At 43.1% G+C, this 23532-nt stretch overlaps 1 protein-coding gene across 2 annotated transcripts in view; it reads right to left on the bottom strand.

Moving 5' to 3' along the window:
* Nucleotides 1-23532, bottom strand: part of CERS6 (ceramide synthase 6) — a 128522-nt gene that overhangs the window by 8346 nt on the left and 96644 nt on the right. For both annotated transcript variants that reach the window (XM_064451517.1, XM_064451516.1), the window contains exons 7-8: nucleotides 19964-20092; nucleotides 13796-13902 (exon numbers count right to left, since the gene is read on the bottom strand). In XM_064451517.1, coding sequence (XP_064307587.1) covers nucleotides 13796-13902; nucleotides 19964-20092 — 236 coding nt within the window. The remainder of the gene's footprint in view (nucleotides 1-13795; nucleotides 13903-19963; nucleotides 20093-23532) is intronic.

Raw genomic sequence — 23532 nt, 5'->3', positions numbered from 1 at the left:
TTTACAGTGCAAATGACTCATCTACTGTGTATTAGATATGGGAAATAAGACTTCACTGAAAAAGCAGACCTCCTTCTGAAGTCCTTATGTCTGGCAAACTAAGGACAGGACTGGAACTCTCCATTAAAGCTGCATAAAGGATCTCATTAATTGCTGCTCAGCAATGCTGAGAGGGGTCAGTGACCTGATGTGCAGGCTAGGTGTGCAGATGGACCTAAGGCTACGCCGAAGCATGTAGGACTGAGCAGAAGCTCAATGAAAAATACAGAAAACTATAGAAATAATGGGGGAAAGCAAATAAACTTTCTCAGAATAAATCAATTATTTCATGTCAAAAGTCTGAACTAGGGGGTAAAATCATAAGGTTAGTGGGCAGAATACAGACAAAAATTCTACTTGTAGAGGAAGGGAGAGAGGGAAGAAAGGTTAGATAACTTTCCACCAATTCCACTGTTGAAAGGATTCAACAGAAGCATTTTAACAAACTACACAAATAAAAGACTGGAAAAAGCAGCATGAGAATGGATTACATGATGGAGAAAGTGCCTATGGGATGTATATGCAAATAAATCTTAGGTTCAAATGCTCAAAACGGCAATCAGGCACTTCAATCTGCAGACATGCCTGCTGGAATTTTTCAAGGCTCTCCAGTGGTTAAATTCCAGCTTTTCATACTGAATGGTGGAAACTGGTTCTCGGCTATCTGACTTGAAACAGCTGGACAGTGCAAGCTCCCCAGGTGCAGGAGTAAGTGCAAGGTCCTGCACCTGGGGAGGAACAACCCCATGCACCAGTACAGGCTGGGGGCTGAACTACTGGAAAGCAGCTCTGTTGAGAGGGACCCGGGAGTGCTGGTGGACAACAAGCTCACCATGAGCCAGCAATGTGCCCTTGCGGCCAAGAAGGCCAACGGGATGCATTAAAAGGAGTGTGGCCAGCAGATCGAGGGAGGTTCTCCTCCCCCTCTACTCTGCCCTAATGAGGCCACATCTGGAGTGCTGTGTCCAGTTTTGGGCCCCCCAGTTTAAGAAGGAGGTGGAACTCCTTGAGCAAGTCCAGCGGAGAGCTACCAAGATGATCAGGGGACTGGAGCATCTCCCTTATGAGGAAAGGCTGAGAGACTTGGGTTTGTTCAGCCTGGAGAAGAGAAGACTGAGGGGGGATTTCATCAATACCTATAAATATCTAAAGGGTGGGTGTCAGGACGATGGGACTAGGCTCTCTTCATTAGTGCCCAATGACAGGACAAGGGGCAACGGGCACAAGTTGGAACACAGGAAGTTCCACCTCAATATGAGAAAAATCTTCTTTCCTGTGAGGGTACCAGAGCAGTGGCACAGGCTGCCCAGGGAGGCTGTGGAGTCTCCTTCCTTGGAGACATTCAAAACCCGCCTGGACGCGTTCCTGTGCCCCCTGCTCTGGGTGTCCCTGCTGAAGCATGGGGGTTGGACAAGAAGACCTCCAGAGGTCCCTTCCAACCCCTACCATTCTCTGATTCTGTGACTTGATGTCACAGGGGGAAATTAAGTTGCAAGTGCTCTATCTCACTGTAAACTTTGGTCAGCGGTTCTCAGGTCTCTGCAATCTGAAACAAAATGTTAGCCTCTGGTTTTGAAAAATAGGTTCTGGACTGTAGCAGTTTTTCTGAGGCCCTGAAAGATTTTGATAGCTGGACAAAACAACAGAATCTCACTGAAGGTATTCTTCTATCTTCTGTCATTAAATACATTCCAAGTAGGGTTGTGTACTTGGCTGCGTCAAGCTCTCAGTTTAGCATTTTGAATTATGTAATGTGGCTGATGATGAAGGCAAATGAAAACAAAATCACCACTTAAGCTCCAATCTACTCTTACAGAAATTTGTGGTAGACTTTCAGGAACGCTGCCACAATATCTGAGCCACTGGGAGAGGTAATTCTGTACTTACTGTACTACTGCTCCAATTGAACAATCAGAATACAATTAACACATTTTCAACAACTACTGAACAATCAGCTGCGTCACATCAACAATAACACAGGTTTTTCCTTCACCATCTAACTCTATCTAGCCAGATAAGCAGTACTTGGGAGGCTATTGGCAACAGGCCCATATACTGACTCAGATAAGATTACACTCCCTCCCCTCAACTTAGGGGGCACAACTCCAGGCTCTTGAATAGCAGTTACTAATTCTTTGCAAGTTGATCACTTGTCTTGCACCAGGGATGGAGTGAGAAAAGGGAGATGCAGGAAGAAAGATAAAGAGAGGGATGGGTGGAAGAGTGAAATGCTTTTTTACATTTGTCTGAATATTAGCAAAAATGTGCTGTGTTTGTTTCTGAGAGGATTCCGAGAGGAATGAAAGGAGGTGAGAACTAAGGCCATGTGGAAAGAGTAGGCACTCTTGCAGACAGGCAGGAAGTTAATTATAAACTCTGCAGAATGAAGCATAGCAGAGTGATGGGCACGATTATCACATCCAACAGGAGCAGAAACTGTGCAGCTGAAATGAGTGCTACTGCACGTTGCCATAACTTCTGCAGCACTGTCCAGTGACCAACATACTGCACGTGCAACATGCTGAATAAAAGGCATGTTGTTACCGCACTGCAATATCCAGAAGTCTCAAAGTAAAAGACAGCAAAATATGATACCAGCTTGTCCAAATAATTCAGAACAAAAGTCTTTATCTCGTCTACCAAGTGTATATTAGATTAGGCACAGGGAAACTGTGTTATGCTAAGAATGACACTTCCAAGTCTGAAAATCTCCAGGCACACACAAAACTTTTTTATGAGCACCAGATACTATATATCAAGACCCATTTGCCTAGAGCTCATGTTATTCTCCAAATAGGAAAGGCATTTGCTGTAGGAGGCCAGTTTCCAATCTCTGCAAAACAGGGTATGAGAGAACAAAAAAGACTTCTGAATGCCTCTTACCTTTGACTAAAAGTAAGTGCAGTACCTCTGCCCAAGGAATACTTCTTCCTCTTGCTTTTGGAGCACACACTGACACAGTGCCTTGTGTTTAGCTATATGCCATGGCAGACATTTCAGAAGATTACCCAAACTTTCTGTAAATGCAGGAACTAAACAAAACTAGTTCAACAGCCCACAAAACATCACAGAACAGCAGCAGCCAATTCTCTGCCAGGTACCCAATGTATTTCAGGTGGCTTACATACCATCAATAGTAGAGTGCCACACTTCGGATTCATTGGTCTAGTTCTGAGAACATGTTCCTAGAGTAATAGAATAATTTTAAAATCCATAAACATCATGCAGCTTACAGAAGTGTGGTGGCACAGTGTCTGCCAAAGACTCATCTTTCAAACAAATGACTCAAGTATTATGGTGCAGTTGTGGAAGAAATGCCAAAAGATGTGGATGGGAAGGGAAAATACCCAACTCCCAAAACCCAATCAACTATACCTTTGCCCCACAAGCATCATAAGAATTTCCTCCACACCAAAGTCTGGGAAATCAGCCTTTAGCAGTTTTCAGTTTAACCCAATTTTCTTAATAATGATCTCTACTTGCATAGCTATTATGGGTCAAACTCTGCCATCGTGCAACATTGATGAAATCAACAGAACTTACATGGGTGCTGGGATTCTCCCAAAGCCTTCAGCCACAATGACCTCCTCCTAGCTCAGCACTAATGAGACCCTAGCTGCATCACAGCTGTTGATTGTGCTGTTCAAAAGCCATTTATTTCAAGCTGATAAGTTAATTATCATACTCCCCTGCTTTTGTACAGCTATGATTTTTATGTCCCACATATATCAGCAGCTTGTGGTGAACCAGTAGCATTGTTCTGCTTTTGTATTGACTCAGTAGCACTATAAAATATGGTCCACTCCACAAACCCTGGTACTAAGATACAGCCTCTAAGAGAAGATTGAGAAGAGGCAGTATGTTTGCACACACTCAAACTACCTAAAGACACCTAGACTGTCAGCACTCGCAGGAACTGTCTGCGGTACTGCTGTACGAGCACAGCTCTCCCTGCCACAGAATGGGCAACAGTTAAAGATGTATTTTGGGGCAAAGTTTTCTCACATACCTTGCTCTTAGGAGAAAAAAAAAAAAAAAAAACCCAAACCAAAAAGCCAGCCAAACTTCAAATTATCATTGTCAACCTCTTTTTTCCTCCCCTCTTTCCTGCAAGTGATGCAGCTTCAGAGGAAACTTGGAGAACTTCAGCTGACTATAAAGCAGCTTATATGGGAAGCTGACTATCATGGCAGAAGCAACCCTCAGTTCATCCTCCTCAGGTCATCCATACTCTCCAGTCACCATGCCTTGCTGAGCTGATTTAAAAGTGTCTCAGGTGTCTGGCCACATGAAAAACATCAATGCTTTTTCCCTTCCCCTGAGACATTTACACTCATCAAAATAATTCCGAGCAAAAGAAGTGCCACAGCAATGGTTTCTGTCCCGTTTTCAATCAGAGCACAGGTTTTAGAAAGGACATATTTCATAATGCAAGGAGGAAAGCAAGAATTCTGACTGAACAGCCTATCCTTGACAACAGAAAGCATTATTACAGCCACAGGGTACAGCCTGTAGAAACTAAAAATAAGGATAAGAATCAGCTTTGGAAGTCTGATGAAATCCTTTTTTCATATTATTTTTTCCTGTTGTGATCACATGAAAAATATTAAAAATGGAAACACTGAGCAAATGCCACTTTTTGTTATTTACACTGAAAACCCACAATGGTGAATGACACCTGTAACCTTTCCGTTTCTTATAGCTTCCCTGTAAATAGCTCGATCAGTATTAAGCCAGCACTCCAAACACTTCAGTTTGGCCTCATGCAGCACTCAGAGGCCTGAGTTCACAAGCGCTGTAAACAATTTGGGGAAATAAAATAACCAGGCATTAGGAAGGACAATATCAGATAATGTTTTCTAAAAAGCAGATGGGATGACAATATTATATATGCTCTGCTGAAGAGCTAAGACAAGAGTTGTGAGTAAATTTATGGAGACTTAGATAATTAAACCTTCTTTTAAATCCATAAATTGAAGTCTATGAGTTCTTCAAATATACTGTATCTAGCTTGCCAAAAACTTTATTAAATGCTCTGGATAAACTGATTGGTTATAAGCTGCCTGCTGAAACTACAAAGAACAAGAAATATAAGCACATTAGATAATCTTTGTTAGTTCTACAACATCCACTCGCTGACAGCATGAATAACATCAGGAATCAAGTACCTTGGATCAAAGTAATAATTTATTCGTTCAATATATGCTACCCACAGACAATTTAAGACAATATTCTGAGCAAAATGAGCTCAAAACAGTGTCAGAAGATATTTATTTTCATAATAAAAAAGTAGTTATTTTACTGTAGAACGATCAGAGACGTTTGTCCAGCTCTGTACATAATACTTGCCAGGCTAGAAAGGTTTTAACTGACTTCAGGATCCACTGAGAGTAACTAAAACCATCACAAAACACTGTTCATTCAGAGTCCAGGCAAGGTCTAGGTACATGGGATTTATCTGGCTACCTAAATTCTTCCCATGCCAAGTAACTGACCAGGATTCTTGCTTTAACTAGTGCCTACATATTGTTTTAACATAGAATCATCGAATCATAGAATTGTTAAGGTTGGAGAAGACCCTTAAGATCATTGAGTCCAACCGCTAACCTATCACTGCCAAGTCCATCAATAAACCATATCCTCAAGCACCACATCTACATGTCTTTTAAATACCTCTAGGGACAGTGACTCCACCACTTCCCTGGGCAGCCTGTTCCAATGCCTGACAACCCTTTCAGTGAAGAATTTTTTTCTAATATCCAACCTAAACCTCCCCTGGCGCAGGTTGAGGCCTTTTCCTCTCATCCTATCGCTTGTTACTAGGGAGAAGAGACTGACCCCTGCCTCGCTACAGCCTCCTTTCAGGTAGTTGTAGAGAGCAATAAGGTCTCCCCTCAGCCTCCTCCTCTTCAGACTAAACAACCCCAGCTCCCTCAGCCTCTCCTCATTAGACTTGTTTCTCTAGACCCTTCACCAACTTCGTTGCCCTATTTTGGTCATGCTCCAGCACCTCCATGTCCTTCTTGTACTGAGGGGCCCAAAACTGAACACAATACTCAAGGTGCAGCCTCACCAGTGCCGAGTACAGGGGCACGATCACCTCCCTGCTCCTGCTGGCCACACTATTCCCGATACAAGCCAGGATGGCTTGTTGGCCTTCTTGGCCACCAGAGCACACAGCTGGCTCATGTTCAGCCGGCTGTCAGACAACACCCCCAGGTCCTTTTCCTCCAGGCAGCTCTCCAGCCACTCCTCCCCAAGCCTGTACCTTTGCATGGGGTTGTTGTGACCCAAGTGCAGGACCCGGCACTTGGTCTTGTTGAATCTCATACCATTGGCCCTGGCCCATTGATCCAGCCTGTCCGGGTCCCTCTGTAGGGCCTTCCTGCTCTCCAGCAGATCGACACTTCCACCCAGCTTGGTGTCATCTGCAAACTTACTGAGGGTGCACTCAATCCCCTCATCCAGATTATCAGTGAAGATACAGAACAGGACCGGCCCCAACACTGAGCCCTGGGGAACATCGCTCGTGACTGGCTGCCTACTGGATTTGACTCCATTCACCACCACTCTCTGGGCTCGGCCGTCTGGCCAGTTTTTACCCAGTGAAGAGTGCACTTGTCCAAGCCGTAAGTAGCCAGTTTCTCCATAAGAATGCTGTGGAAGACAGTGTCAAAGACACAGTAGATACCCTTTAAGGGCAGGTTTGAGCTTTCTGTTTTACTAATATGTTCAGAGGAATGAAGCAGGGTTACTATACCGTTGTCCACATGCTGCCTTCCCACAATATACGTGGTCCAAGGGCCAAATGGGAGAAAATGGGGCAGGAAAGAAAACTAGCATGAAAGAGAATGACTCAACTTCCCTGCATGTTAAGAACTGCACAAAAAACCAGTCAATATCAGCTAGAAAAAGAACAAAGCTAGGAAAAATAGAGGCTCAGCAAATCTTTGCAGCAGCTGCTACTCGTGGGGGCTCTGTGCTGCTCTATTCCTAACTCAAGCTGCAATTTTGCTCAGAGAGAAGCTGATTCTAGGATAAAAGAAAGGATAGAGAACAGTGCAAACTGGCAATACTGGATCGCTATTTGGAGGCCCAGTGTATGCATTAACAGCATGGCTATATCCCATGCTATTGTTCAACCAGTGATGAAACTCATGAAGATCTATTCAGCCAGTCACGCAGAGATGAGAGAAAGACTGGTAATAAGTAACTAGGGTTTATTACAGCACACCATGGTGAACAGAAGTTAATTTTAACTCAGCGAGGATCATGCCATGCTTGTCTGGTTCATGCAGATACTCATTGCCATGAAAAGACAATTAGAAATCAGCCATGAGTGAGACTGCATGTACTCTCATGAGCTTTAAAAATGAAAGAATAACAAGGAACAAAGTTGTTCATCTGTCCATGCTTCTATAGGATTTGTTGGCATAAAAATCCCATTTAGCAACTATACGTTGCAGTTGATGAGGAGGCATGCACCTGAAACAGCTTTGAGTTGTAACAGTGAGAATTATTTTTGCCATCTTTTTTTTTACAGAACCTTTCCAAACAGAGTCACAAACTGAAGATCCAGTTAAGACATACCTACCAACATTAAACAAGACCATACCAAGTAGCCAAAGTGCCTGACTGTATGTCCTCACAGTTTTTAATGTCGTACAGTAGTCTGGGCACTGACACTGCCTGAAGAGATCAAGGACAGGAAAGCATACAGACTACCTGAATTACACCAAATTTGCCTAGGTGAGAATATGGGGGACAGCACATGCAGAACATGACCTGTTTTCTTTTCAATCAGCTTAAATCAGGCTTTCATTTACATTTGTGCAGTTAAGCCACTCTTCCACATTTTTCAGTGCATATATGTAATATGCGCATGCTGAGACCTCACAGGTCGCATGAATGCAAACACCGTTTCCCTGCTTCCTTGCCTCTTGACAGCAGTACTTGTCAGTAACACTTTCCTGAAACCCACTGTATTCTACCTCTCATACAATATAACTGATTATAAAAATAATCAAAAGTAGTGAAAACCAACTGCATACCAGTCAGAGCAACTTGAAAAAACCTGAATTTACCCAGCTTGGTGCCTTCACCTGGTACACATCAGCCTAGCTTTCCTGCAAGCTGCCTTCTTTCAAACCCAAAAGTTACACCTTTATCTGCAGTTACCTTAAACTATCTTTTAAAACAATTAACAGGTTTAGTAACCTTGCATCTCCCTCCATGCCAACCACCTTTCTTCCACTGAAGCTCTTGGAAATACCCTGGTTCATGGCCAGTGAAACCAGTTTCAGATACCAAACTCTCCATAGCATTAGGAAATTTATTCAAACTGCCCTGTCAAAAACCTCATGTATTCCAGAAAAGTAAGCAAAGTGAGTAGTCTTGGGTCTCCTCTACAGCCCAGACTCCAGGAGTTTCATGTTTCTCACAACATGAACTCTGCAGCTAGCGATGAGCAAAGAAAGACCGGAAAATGCAGTTTATCACCTCCTTCACTCTGTCTCCTGGAATGGAAGATGCCTGTTTGTCCTCTGCACACCTCAAAACATGAATAAATATTATATTATATATATATATAATATATTATATATATATAATATATATTGTATATTATATATATTTTATATATATTATAAATATTATGACCACATGGAGTTTCCCTTCCTGGATATTGAAAGAAAAACAAAACAACAGCAAAAAGCAAACCATTCCTTTATCAACAGAGAGAAGACTATGTCCATACAACTACAGAAAAAACAAGCATTTGAGGCGCAGGGAAGAGGAATTGCAAGGCTTATTGAAATAAAGAAAGGCTTGAGCTAACTGCTTTGCCCAGCCTGATTAGACTAGCCAAGGGCTCACATAATTTATATTAATTCTTTTGTTTGAGATTGCTTTCATTCTCCCTACAAACCTGTATCACCTGAGAAAGCATCATGTTCCCCCCTGACTCATGGAGAGTTGTTTTATGTTGTAATTTGCTGGAACAGTGATTATGCGCAAGTGAGAGAATTTCACAAGCAAAATGTCTTGTCAGTGAAAATAGCAGCTTTACTCCTACATTCACTTAGCAGCAGGAGGCAGAAAGTGTCCTGGGGTTTTTGAATTATTGCTGAAATGAACTCCAGATGCCTGCAGAAAGACTGCTAAATATATACCTAATTGCCAGTTTCTTTTGTCTTAGCCTCGCCGCTAAACAAGTTTCAAACAACAGCATTTGATACGTTCTGAATTCTTTATTAGCACCTTTATGCAAAATTAAATGGCACTTGTGCAAAGCCAGGGCACAACAGCACGCCAGAAGCGACGTCTCTGGAAGCCTGTCTTGGGTGCTTGCCTTCCTGTGTGTGGGAAGTTTTCTTATAAATTACAGTCTCCCTTTTACATTACATGCACACCGATTTTATACCTCAGTTTTCATGCTAGAAAATTTGCATATTTACGTAATATTAATCAGGCACTAAATTTTCCTATTTTGAATATTCAGCAAAGGAGAGCAAACGATGCTTCCCGGCCTGTTGCCACTCTAATGACTCATCTTTGCTGAAGTGCAAGCTAATGGGGCTGAAGATTTAGAATTGCTGCTTCATAGAGAAAAAGGATTTGGGAGAGACAAGCTCATATGTCACATGCTTCATCCCTACTAACCCTGACTCCCACATGCATTACCCACAGTACAGCTCAGAACTATGAAGCTGCCCCTGGGCCCTGTGACTATAGGTGTATGTAAGGTTAATGATTAGGAGTACATATATCAAGGCTTTAGTCTGGAAATAAGATGGTTCTAAAAGTCAAAGATCATGTAAACTACACTGAACCATTTGAATATTCAAATAAATAAATGTGTTCTTTCATTAAGGAAGAGGAAAGGCAGAGGGATCACCAGTATAACCACTCCGTCTGTGACACAGGAGCACACAGCACACTGTTGGCTGCTGTGTTCCTGTAATACACAGTCCCACTGCCTTCAAAAGTCTATGCTGATCTTTTCCATCCCCGCAGCAAACCTCACCATGGCTGTAACCTGCTGCCCTCATTAACCCAGTATTAAGTACCAAAGGACCTGACACCAACAAGAGAAGCTACTGTGCAGCCCTCTTCCCTTTCTCTCTTCCCCACATCTACTTGCTTTGATTTTTACCCTGCTTTCAGCACACTGGGCCATTGCTACTCTATAGAGCAGGATTCAGACAAGGTTCAATCTAAAGTGGCATGGAAGCATTGCTGTCACCTAACATACACGGGAACGGATGGGCACATCCAGCACAAAATGCCACAGCTGTAAAGCAGGGCTCAAGTTTTGACGCTTCCTAGATAACTTATCACTGTGCTGGTGATCTCTTCCGGGACTTTGCCAGCCAGACAGCATGAGGTGTGTATTTGTGACAGTACATAGACTTCAGTTCTATGATGCCTGATTCCCAGTAGCCATGTCAATCTTTAATTTATAATTTGCCTAGTCCTAGCAAGGGCTTCCTGCAGTGTGACAGTTGGCTGCAACACTTCACAGAAATCACTTGAGACAGCGTGAACCTCCAGTTTCTGAGCTTCAGTTCCAGTTATAAACAAACAGTATTATTTAAAACACTTCAGGTCAAAAGTGTGGACTTTCCAAAACTTGACTACCGTAGTAAAGATGTAAAGGATGGGAAAATCTTGACCTTGCTGATTTTCACACGGCTCAAGAGAAAAAGCATATCGGGCAGCTGCTTCTAGTTAAATGTGTGAGGGCTAATCAAAATCGTGCACTGCGAACAAGATTAATCTGTTCTTTGTTGACTATTCAGCAAGGCAAGCACATTGCAGCGATCTGGTAAAGTTTGTATTTGAATAACAAAAAATTTCAAGTCAGCAGTTCCTTCTTTGCCATTTCAAATAATACAGAGCGAGGTTTAAATGCTGGAGTCACAGCTAAACATGTAAGGCAGCTCACAGAATCACAGAATGGCTGAGGTTGGAAAGGACCTCTGGAGGTCATCCTGTCCAACCACCCTGCTCAACCTGGATCACCTGTAGCAGGCTGCCCAGGACCATATCCATACAGCTTTTGAGCATCTCCAAGGATGGAGACTCCACAACCTCTCTGGGCAACCTGTGCCAGTGCTCAGTCACCCTCACAGTGAAAAAGTGTTTCCTGATGTTCAGATGGAAACTTTTGTGTTTCAGTTCATGCTCATTGTCCCTTGTCCTGGCCCTGGGCACCACTGAAAAAAGCCTGGCTCAGTATTCTTTACACCATCCCTTCATGCATTTATATATATTGATAATATTTATCCTGAGCTTTCTCTTCTCTATGCTAAACAGTCCCCACTGTTTAGCCTTTCCTCATGTGAGAGGTCCTCCAGTCCCTTAATCAATCTTAGTGACCTTTTGCTGGACTTTCTCCAGTAGCTTTGTGTCCCTCTGATACTGGGGAGTCCAGATGTGGACACAGTACTCCAGGAGTGGTCTCACCAGTGCTAAGGGGAAGAAGGATCACCTTCCTTAACCTACTGGTGACACCTCTCCTAATGCACTCCAGGATACCATTAGCCTTCTTTGCCGCCAGGGCACATTGCTGACTCGTGTTCAACTTGGTGTCCACTAGGATGCCTGGTTCCTTTTATGCAAAGCTGCTTTACAGCTGGTCAGCCCCCAGCATATACTGGTGCAGGACTTTGCACTTCCTCTTGCTGAACTTCATGAGGTTCCTGTCAGCCCATTTCTCCAGCCTGTTGAGCTTCCTTCCCTCTGGATGGCAGCACAGCCCTCTGGTGTATCAGCCACTCCTCCCAGGTTGGAACATAAGCAAACTTGCTGAGGCTGCATTCTGCCCTGTCATCCAGATCATTGATAAAGTTGTTGAATGGAACTGGACTCAGTATTGACCCCTGGGGTACATCAACTAGACTTCACACCACTGATCACCACTTTCTGGGTCTGGCTGCTCAGCCAGTTTCAATCCACCTCACTGATTGCTCATCTAGCCCATATATTATCAACTTCTCTCTCAGGATCTTCTGGGAGGCAGTGTCGAAAGCCTTATTGAAGTCAAGGTAGACTATATCCAGTGCTCTCTCCTCATCTAGCAAGCCAGTCATTTCAGGTTGGTCAAGTATGACTTCTGCTTTACCTTCCCCTTTGTGAACCCATCCAGCCATCATCTGACTGAGCCTTCCCTGAAGCGGAGTCATGTACTGCAGTCTCCAGTGGCAGAAGTGCACTGGTAGAATTGGGTCCTCCCTCCATTTCTCAGTATAAACCAGAATGCAACAGGCAGATGAAATCCTACGAGCAGGAGTGCCATAATTTTTCCTATCTGAGATCATGCAAGTAGAAAAATTGGCTTATTTAATTTATAGAAATGCAGTGAGTGGCCAAGTTAGCTTCAAGGTAGTACTAAGGAAAGGGGAGCAAAGCTGTTTAAGAAACAAATAATTGCTCCTTGGAAAAAATAACAAGCATTTTTAAACATGCAGTTTGTGTGTCTATTAATTTACTCCTTTTGTCATGGTCCTTCACCAACTCACAGTGCAGTAGGGACCAAGCATTATCACATTATCTTTGGAGTCATTAAATGCTAAATGAGACTTCTACATTGTACTGTTAAGCAGAGCTGATGACACAGCTCCCTGAGGGCACCTTGGTCTTATCCCGTTTGCATTAACAAAACCCCAAAGAGATATCATTACAGAAGATCTGAAAGGAAACTGTGACAGAGAGGTTGATATTGGCATCTGTAAATCTTCTACATGCTTAAATAAGGAACTTGGTGGTAAACTCTCTAAATAAAACTCTGCAAAGGATAACATTTCTGGCATTTGGGTGCTTCCCAAAACCAAAACTGTCATTGTTATTTTCTTCTGCAATGACAGACACCTCTTGTTCTTGTAGGGGTACAGAGATTCGGGTTAGTTCTGTTCATATGAGAGAAAGGAAGGATCCAGAACACAAAAGAGTGAGGCCAATGCCTTCTCCCAGCCCTCCTCATATACAGGCCACAGGTTACAGAGAAACTTGAATGGGTTTCTACACTGAACTACGTCAGTGTATTTCCTAACTAGCCTGCTGCCTTCTGGATGTTGAAGACGCTACCTGAAGAATCAAACACCTATGTCCTGTTTATGCACGTGTGTGTACCTAGAAGGGAGAGTATGTGCACATGCAAGCAGCTGTCTTTGTCTGGGCAGAGGTGAGATTACAGTAACACCTGTACAACTACCTTATAGATGTATGTACTACACAGCTTCCCCAGGACCCCCAATTCAAAGGAGGGGTGGAAAAGGAGTAGCCTGCAGTATTGCAGTCGGCATGGCAATAACATCCTTATACTAATTTCAGCAGGCCAGACTTTCCTTATCTCACTCTGCTTTAAGCTGAACATGTTCATAAAGTGTGCACTGAAAGCTAATGAGAAGATTCTAGCTTCAAACTTAGCCTCTGGTCAGTGTCTTTGGTGACTAATATTTTATTTCTCCTCTAACTTCTTGCCAACACAGGCAACCGACTGCTAACCTGAAGCTATGTGGTCTCCAACCCACTTCTACCTTAAAATCAGCAGAAACCCCATATGTTTCTTGTCTAGCACATAGTAAATGTAATGGCACTCTAGCAAATAGGCTATTCCAGTATCTGGTTATATCTGAAACTCTCCTTGGTGCTTTGGGAAACAGAGTAATGTCAATGAATCATGTTCAATTACAACATACTTATTTTCAAGCTTGGTTGACGCTTAGCATTTGAGGAAAATGATATGCTTACTCACCATAGGGGATATATGCCAAGCCTACTGACAATGAAGACAATGGCAAATGTAAGGAACAGAAGGTCACTCAGTTTTTGACACTTGCAATAGTTTGCCATTTTGGCAGCCTGTAAAAGAAAGAAATGTCTCTTTACTTCTGTAAGGACAACTGAGTTCTCTTGTATTGTGTATAAGCTGCAAGAAGAAATCAAATTTTTATGAAATTGCAACATTTTCATTGGGCCATCTCATAGTGACCTCGTAACTGCTCTCCACCATGCAGGTGGAAAATGTCTTCTCAGAAAAAAATCTAGACTGTGTAAAACCAGAGTATATCTCTCATTTCTTCCTTCCCCATTCAATTTCCTTTTTGAAATCCTATGATTTCAGATTCATAAAACTCTTCTAAATCTTCTACTGAACCCCATTGTGTTTATGTTGTCCTTGTCCCAACCTCTTTACCTACCTGTCTCTCACCCTTCCAGTATGTACCACTTGCATTTTCAGCATCCATCCATCTTCCACCTACCCCATGCTTTCTGACCTTCTACTGTTGCTATATATAAACTTTGTCTCAAATCTTCTATTGTGCCCCATATTGTATGTTCTCCTACAGCATCTCTTCTTCCTTTCTGACCTATACTGAACAGTTTCTACCTCTAAGATTATACAACTCCCCTTCAAGGCTTTTTCGAAGGCTCTCTTACCCTCTTCTTCCAATCTTTGCTTTCCAACTTGTTGCCCTACATCTATTTTCATATGCTTCCCTCATTTGTCTTCATGCAGTCTTCTGTCTCCTCCTCAGTGAAGGAGCCTACTAATTATTCTTCACTCAAACTGCTCATTAAAACACTGACCGTCCCTAAGTTTCTTTGCCCTCTTCTCCCTGACGAAAACAGCATGTACAAGCAAGTCTATTTTAAGACACATACGCTGCTTCCACAGCGTTCATGTGTGTAAGCAGTTACTTGTTTTAAAACATCTGCTTCAAGGCAGAACAGTCTTACTTTATGCCTTCTGTCAAACATATCCAGAGAGTCACTGCACAATGAAGTACATGAAGAGCCTGACTTAGTATCTGCTGTAGTCACTGAGAATGCTTTCAAAGCCCCCTCTGAGATGGTCTGTATCCAGCTCCCATATTGAGAAGATGCTTACTTGTTGTGTGCTGGTTTTGGCTGGGATAGGGTTAATTTTCTTCATAGTAGCCAGTATGGGGTTGTATTTTGGATTTGTGCTGAAAACACTGTTGATAACACAAGCATGTTTTCATTATTGCTGAGCAGGGCTTACACAGAGGCAAGACCTTTTCTGCTTCTCACAGCACCCCACCAGCAAGGAGGCTGGGGGTGCACAAGGAGTTCGGAGGGGACACAGCCGGGACAGCTGACCCCAACTGACCCAAGGGATATTCCATACCATATGATGTCATACTCAGCATATACAGCTGGGGGAAGAATGAGGAAGGAGGGGACTTTCAGAGCGATGGAGTTTGTCTTCCCAAATAACTCTTACACACGATGGAGCCCTGCTTTCCTGGAGACGGCTGAACACCTGCCTGCCCATGGGAAGTAGTGAATGAATTCCTTGTTTTGCTTTGCTTGTGTGCGTGGCTTTTGCTTTACCCATTAAACTGTCTTTATCTCAACCCATGAGTTTTTCTCACTTCTACCCTTCTGATTCTCTCCCCCATCCCACCAGGGAGTAGTGCGTGAGCAGCTGTGTGGGGCTTAGTTGCTGGCTAGGGTTAAACCACGACACTTGTGCAGAGGGCAAAGAAGAGCAAAATTACTACAACGATGCACATAGAATACTATTCTGAATGCAGAATTCAAAACAGAGTTGTCTAAAATGGTGAGAGACATTCTTGCATTCTGTCTGATTTTTTTGGTACAAACACACTGAACCTGAAAGTTCTCATTGCTCATGTCAGACAATCTGGATGCCAAAACCAACCTGCACTTCTGGGTGTTAAATAACTTCTGCAATTTTTCCACTCACAATCTGAATATAAAGAATATCCTCACTAACAAAAAACAAGTTAGGAAGCTCACAACATATGAAGAAAGCCACCAGTGCTGCAAACATAACCCTTCTGAAGCAGCCTTATATTCTATAGTGGACACAAATGAGTTTCCTAGCAGTTTGTACTCAGAGTCTGGTTTAAGGAAAAGAGAATTTTGTGCCAACATGCAAAGCAAAAGAGTTACTAATACCTTGATTTTCAGATGACTGAAAGTTCAGGTAAGAATTTTGGATGTATTTCCCCGGTGGCACTCTAAAGAAGCTGGTTTCATAGTGTATGGAGCTGATATTGCTATAGCAACTTGCAGTAGTATCACACCATTTCTCAAAAACAGTACAGCTGTTGGGTCATCGGTTCTCAAGTAACAAATCTACAAATGATATTGATAAGGAAGGACTACAAAAAAAGGGGAAAAGTATGTTTTGGATGGAACTGGATGGACAATACAACACAATTTTCAAAGCTTAAAAAACCCGATTAATTCTGGATACTCTTACTAGTCTATTTAAACCCAATCATTTCACAGCACAGCTATTTGCCTTGGTCTGAAGTGTCTATTCCCTGCTCTTTTAGAAAAGTGTGTCAGGAGACAGTGGAACCTGAGAGAATGGATTCAGGTTTAGCTGTCAGCTATGTGAGGCTCATACACCAGAAGTACACCAAATGAGCAACTACTGACATCCATGTACTGGCATCAAAATTGTCACAGGGTTCATTAATTGAAGCTGAGAAGTCTCAAGTTCCCCACATAGGAGGGATCTTAAGTGCTGCTCAGCAGGTTAGGTTACAGTGTTTCCAATGCACAAGCTGTACTGCACTGCAATGATACCCAAGGCCCCTTAAACAACTTAGCTGGCATTCTGAAAGTTGCCCCTCACTAGTCTAGATTTTAGCTTAAACTAAGGAAGGTTATCAGAAACAGTCAACATGGATTCACCAAGGGAAGATTATGCTTGACCAACCTGATAGCCTTCTATGATGGCGTGACCGGCTGGGTCAATGAAGGGAGAGCAGTGGATTGGTGTCTATCTTGACTTCAGTAAGGCATTTGACACTGTCTCCCATAGCATCCTCACAGGCAAGCTAAGGAAGTGTGGGATGGATGAGTGGACAGTGAGGTGGATTGAGAACTGGCTCAAAAACAGAACTCAGAGGGTCGTGATCAACGGAGCAGAGTCTGGATGGAGGCTTGTCACTAGTTGTGTTCCCCAGGGCTCTGTGCTGGGTCCAGTCCTGTTCAACATATTCATCAATGACCTGGTCAAAGGGAGAGAGTGTACCCTCAGCAAGTTTGTGGATGATACCAAGCTGGGAGCAGTGCCTGATACACCAGAAGGCTGTGCTGCCATCCAGCGAGACCTGGACAGGCTGGAGATCTGGACCCAGGGGAACCTCATGAAATTCAACAAGAGCAAGTGCAAGGTCCTGCACCTGGGGAGGAACAACCCCATGCACCAGTACAGGCTGGGGGCTGAACTACTGGAAAGCAGCTCTGTTGGGAGGGACCCGGGAGTGCTGGTGGACAACAAGCTCACCATGAGCCAGCAATGTGCCCTTGCGGCCAAGAAGGCCAACGGGATGCATTAAAAGGAGTGTGGCCAGCAGATCGAGGGAGGTTATCCTCCCCCTCTACTCTGCCCTGGTGAGACCACATTTGGAGTACTGTGTCCAGTTTTGGGCCCCCCAGTTTAAGAAGGAGGTGGAACTCCTTGAGCAAGTCCAGCGGAGAGCTACCAAGATGATCAGGGGACTGGAGCATCTCCCTTATGAGGAAAGGCTGAGAGACTTGGGTTTGTTCAGCCTGGAGAAGAGAAGACTGAGGGGGGATTTCATCAATACCTATAAATATCTAAAGGGTGGGTGTCAGGACGATGGGACTAGGCTCTCTTCATTAGTGCCCAATGACAGGACAAGGGGCAACGGGCACAAGTTGGAACATAGGAAGTTCCACCTCAATATGAGAAAAAACTTCTTTCCTGTGAGGGTACCAGAGCAGTGGCACAGGCTGCCCAGGGAGGCTGTGGAGTCTCCTTCCTTGGAGACATTCAAAACCCGCCTGGACATGTTCCTGTGCCCCCTGCTCTAGGTGTCCCTGCTCAAGCACAGGGGTTGGACAAGAAGACCTCCAGAGGTCCCTTCCATCCCATACCATTCTCTGATTCTGTGATTTTGTGATTCTGTAATGTAATTGCTTCCTAGGCAAGCAGATGGCTCTATGTTTGGTCTGTCCTGCCATGGCTAGTCTGCTTTGAGTATCCAAGAGAACTTTCACTCAGACTTAAGGGAACAGCTATCAGAAACAGAAAATCTATATAACAGAAAATCCTGCTATGACTCTTCTGTACCTGCCAATGCCTTAAGATCTGTGGAAAAAAACTTCACCTCCAATATTCCTATCAACATATACTACGTTCTGCAATGAGAATAGCAAAAATATGGCATTCCAGCTTTCCACTGGACATGTTTCATTACGAAATGGTAGGTGGGAAGAGTATAGTGGCCTCTGGAAATAGCTTTTCATTTTTTCAGATATTTAATATGTAAAACAGGTCAGGTGCACAACTGACCCATCATGACAAGGCATTTTACCACCTTATTTTGCAGTTTGATAATTTTCCTCCTCCTCTGCACTGACTTACCCTCAGTAATGTCAGCAATGTATAGGAGTCCATCTTCTCTCACATGGCACTGGGTCTGTGACCCACTGCCCTAGCAGAAGAAAGTCTGTTGAGTGAGTCGTAATGGCCTTCCTAGTAAATACTTCTCAGGAGTTGTGATTTTCTTTCTTACACTTCAGACTGGCTTTAGTATTTCCAGTCAGAACAGACTGAACAAATTGACTAGAAAGACCACTAAATGATGTGACTCATGGAGAAGTGTATTTCCTGAATGTTTGCAAATCACATGAGAATACCAGCGATTTCTCTTTGTCTTAGCCAGTGAATGCTCAGAGGAATTGAGAAAAAAAAATATGTATCTCCCTGTGTTCAAGGTAAAGTTTTAGATAGCCTATTACAGCTGCTCTCCAGTGGTTCTACAGTTCCACGGGCACTGGTCTGATCTGAATGAATACTGTCAAGTACATCTGTCTGGTGGTGAAAAAAGAGGAATGAAGAGAGTTTGGGTGAACCCACAGTTAGCAGAATCAATTTACACACATTGCTAAAACAGAAAGATAAACTTGTAAAGATGTAATTATTTCTAACAGGAGAAATCCAGATTCTCTGTTGCTTTCTATCTCAGGCAGTCATGTGCCTTCTGGATTAAAAAAAGATTAAAGAATAAAACCGGATTTACACACTATTGAACCAGAATGGCAGGATTTTGATTCTGCAGTAGGTGACTCACACAGTGAGACCATATTCTTGCATAACATGAGCCCTGCAACTGCTTTAGTGAAAAATAATTTCAGACAAAATAGTTGTTAACTTTGGTTTGATCCCAATGGAGAGTTCACAGACAGCCTGAGCCCAGCATCACCCATTGCTGTCTAAAAACTGATGCAGATACAGGACAACAACATTAATTGCCACTACGGAAGTCACAAACCATCTTGACTAAAAGAATTTCAATCATCTCTTCTTCTCCAAAGCCAACTGTTTAATACTGGCATTTGGATGCAGAGGCACGGGAACCTGGAAAATCCTGGGGACCAGAGGTCAGCTCATTGCCCGCACACAGAACAGCCACTAAATTGTCCAGTGCCCTCTGCCCAGCAAAGCACAGCAGAATCAAACCATGACACCTTGATTCTTCTGGAGACAGGGTTCTTGCCCCACGCATCACTTCAGAGGGGTCAAGAATCAGGAAGTTCTATTCCACACAGTCATCACTTTCCAGATTTTGCAAGTTTGAGCTTTTGACTTTACCATGTTGTATTTAAAATCTGTGAGTAACCCTCCCTGGCATGCAATGCATTACCAGTTTCTGCTCTGTACAAGCAACTCATCAAGGGATAAAACAGTCACAAACATGTACTGCTACAAGTGTAATATATTTCAGCAAGGAAATACACTATATTAATCACCATTACCATCTTGAACTGGCCTCTTTGCTTAAGAAATGCTTGTTCTGAATAGCAAATAGATTCCACCTATTGACATGCTAGCTCTCAGGATAGTGAATACCACGTACAGACAGTGATGATATACATATTATCTCACCTCTAGGACAACATCAGCCGCATCATGGAGACACAAGGTCAAGGTTCCCACTCGTGTCAAATTGGTTACATATGAGAAGGTTATCAGGGTGACTGTTACAATGTGATGTGTAAACATGATGCCAAAATCCTAGAGCAGCAAGAAGCAGAGGAAAAAAAAAAAAACAAAAACAAACAAAAACCAATGAACCAAACAGTGAGATTCAGTACTTGTATACAAAAATGGATGGATGTTTTTTATACCCAGCATTATGGTTATATTACATAAAGATCCTGCTACATAAGTGCATTAGATACCCTGCTAAATATTTCCCTTAGACTGAATAAAATAATCATTGTACAATAATAAAATGCAAAAAGATTATTGAAAGCTAGGCATTATCTACATTTCTCAGTTCAGAGTAATTTAACCTAACATTTGTGGCTGAAGTTACTTTGAAAAAGCATATGTACGTACAAATCAAGTTACACCACATTTCTTATACACCAAGCAACATATAATATGCAAAATAATGCACCGTTCTCAAGAGTTCAAATAGCTACAAAGGAATGGAAAACACATTTCCACCGCATTAGGAGTTATCGACAGTCACCTGCCAAGCACAACTGATAGCTTTAACAGAGCTGAGAATCCCAGTTCCAGTTTTTTATTTTTTTGTTTTTAATGAAGCTGCTTTGTCTTCCTACTGTAACAAGGTTAGAAAAGTCTTCAAATGAGCTGGTGCAGCTCCGACTACTCAGATCTAATCTGCTGCCTCCCAAAGGATGCAGGTTATCTGGTCTCCAGATCAGTAACTCTGAGTTATTTGGCCAGCAAGTAACTGTTACTACTGAAAAATACCAGGAGCAGTGAAGCTCCTGTAACACCACATTCCCAGATGCATGCCAAGGGGCAGGCAAGGCAGAGAGAATGACCCATCTGCCTGGCCTCGACTCCCAGACTGATTACTTAGAGAACAGGACCCAGCAGAGATGAGACTCTTCTTTGCAAGGCACCAAGTCAGTCAAAAAGAAGCCTTGCTGGAGTTTCCTGAACTACCCACACAGCTTTGGGAAAGTGATATCAAAACCCTGAAAAGAAGATCACAGGCGTGATTTGACTGGGGAGTTTCTCCATGCCCCAGGTGCAAAGTTACTACCACAGCTCTCAGCAGATCTACTGGCTCTTATGCAGGGCTGTCTGAAGGGAGAGATCCAGGCAGTCAGAAACAGCGGCTCCTCCAGGCAGCCTGCTTGCCAAGCATCTTGGGAGGTGGCATTTGGCGCTCTGGCAGCTTTCACGGCCCGTCCTGCTGAGCTGTGGTAGCCTTCAGCTAAGCATCCCACAGCAGAGAAACTGAAAATGAGGCCCTGTGGTCTTTACAGAGGCAGCACCTCATCTGCAAAGGGACTGAAGGTACATGTGTTGGGCAGGAGGGCCCTACAGAAAGCGCTGGTGAGCTCCCACTAACGCAGGGTCAACTCCAGAAAAGCAGCAGCTACAGCTGACAACCACTCTGTCACTGAGTATTGCTCAGTGTCACTGTACCTCTCTTTGGGAATACAGCAGGCATGTAGGAGGCACCACTGCTTTCAAATGTGTGCAGTGCCACTGCCTCTCACTTCCAGCACTTGGCTTCACTGCAGTGAACACCTGGAGTCCATGGAAAACCTGCAACTTCAACAGTCTCACTAACTGTATAGGGACAGGACCTCCTCCCAGCCTATCAGTTTACATTTAATGCTGTCAGGTACTACAAGGTCCTATTCCTACACATAGTCATCAATGTGCATTGCCAGTATCTCCAACACTGGGGGTGGGGTGGGGAGAGGAAAAGGAAAAAAAAAAAAAAAAGACTAAAAGCAGAGAACCATATCCTAGTTTGGTATTTGGTATACATCCAATATTTCTCTGCCAGGTTATTTGGTCCCCAGCAGTGTGGAGCACAACCAAATACATTCAGCAGTCATCTCAAGCCATTGCTTTAAATCAATTTTCTTAAAGCAGACTGAACAAAAAGAGAATTAAAGGCTGTTTCCCTTTCTAAGACTCTTAAAGGAAAGCGGGGGTATGGCATCTTAGTCATTTCCGTAACTACAAACCCATACGTGGGGACCATTTCACCATACCATAATCAAAACAGCAAAGCACCCACCTTATTCCCTGGGATTAGAAGTAAGCTACTAGCATTGCCATATGGCCATACTGCAGCCTAGCTCTTTACATGCTTCAGCTGCAAATGTTACGGCACTGTTCTTCATCTTCCTTCTAACTGCAATTATGTTAGCACATAGGCAGTCCAAACGGGTGAAGAAGCCAAGTAGAAAATTCTCGTCCTTTTTTATAGCTGACATATTCAGCTCTGCAAATTCAGGTTCTGCAAATATGAGATTTCTAGTCCCTCTTGGGAACTCTTCAAGGCATTCCTGACAACATCGATTATTCCTAAGCAGCCCTTATGCTCTTGGGCAGCAGTCTTCTGCATTTCTGCACGAATCTACTTACAGAAATGCTGTCCAGGGAATGCCTTCTCTGATAATGTTTCTCAAAAGAGACAGTTATCTGACTGCCAGCTCTGAAACAGAGATGCTGGACTAACTCACGGAAAATTGTTAGAAAAAAGTAGCAGTGATATCAGTAAGACTACTGTTGTTATCCTGGTCCTTTCTTTCCTGTTTATGACATTTCTTTACATCAGTAATTAATACTATGCTTTGAAGATGCTACCTGTTAGATTTTAATTATACATAAGGGTAACGAATACACAGAAGCTAATAGTACAAGCCCCCATAATGTCAAGTGGTACTTGGGTTCCCAGCTTACTCAAGCACTTTCACCCATACATGGCGGAAGAGCAGCTGTACCCGAACATTTTTTCCCTTTTTTAAAATATATTTCAAACTGTATGCATGTTTGTGCAAGATGCATTTATTTACAGCAGATTTGCAGCCTCCAGTTTTAAGTGCTGAAAGATATTACGTGCCTGTGTCATGAAAATATGTGGCTAAGAATAGGAGAAAGAACTTGCTCCTGATACCATCAGCGGGAAGAACACAGGGCAGACAACGGAGAAACCCCACGGGTCTCAACCTGTAGACAAGGCCTCTGGAATCAAGGCTTCTGCTACCCACGTTTGTTTAACATGACACACTCACTGACTAAACTGCCAAATGGCTATGGAGCATTAGTGCCACTGAAGGGCAAAACATCACCTTCATTAGTCACTCCAGCTTCTGGAAATGGGCTCCAACAAGTAAGGGGAGTATCACCAGCTAAAGGTTTCAACCATTACCATTATAATAAAGGTCTGCAAAATGTACACAATCTAAATTCTTTTCATCTGAAACAAAAGAAATCAGCTCTATGCCTCTGTTTTTACTGAGTTTGAAGAGAGGGGTCCAGGGTCCAGGTTCAGTGAAATATAGCATAAATTTTCTAGAATCAAAATGGTATATTCAAGAAGATCAACAGCTACAGATTATTTTACGTTGGGAATGAATGAACTGTCATTTTTCACAAAAAAGTACTCTAGGAACTGCTAAATGCTTGGAACTAAAAGGTGTGAATACACAGTAAGGTCTCCTAGATTT

The sequence above is a fragment of the Phalacrocorax carbo genome, chromosome 5, assembly GCF_963921805.1.
Source record: "Phalacrocorax carbo chromosome 5, bPhaCar2.1, whole genome shotgun sequence".
Classification (NCBI taxonomy): domain Eukaryota; kingdom Metazoa; phylum Chordata; class Aves; order Suliformes; family Phalacrocoracidae; genus Phalacrocorax; species Phalacrocorax carbo.
The sequence above is the reverse complement of the archived record's forward strand: the minus strand, read 5'-3'. Positions and strand labels throughout refer to the sequence as shown.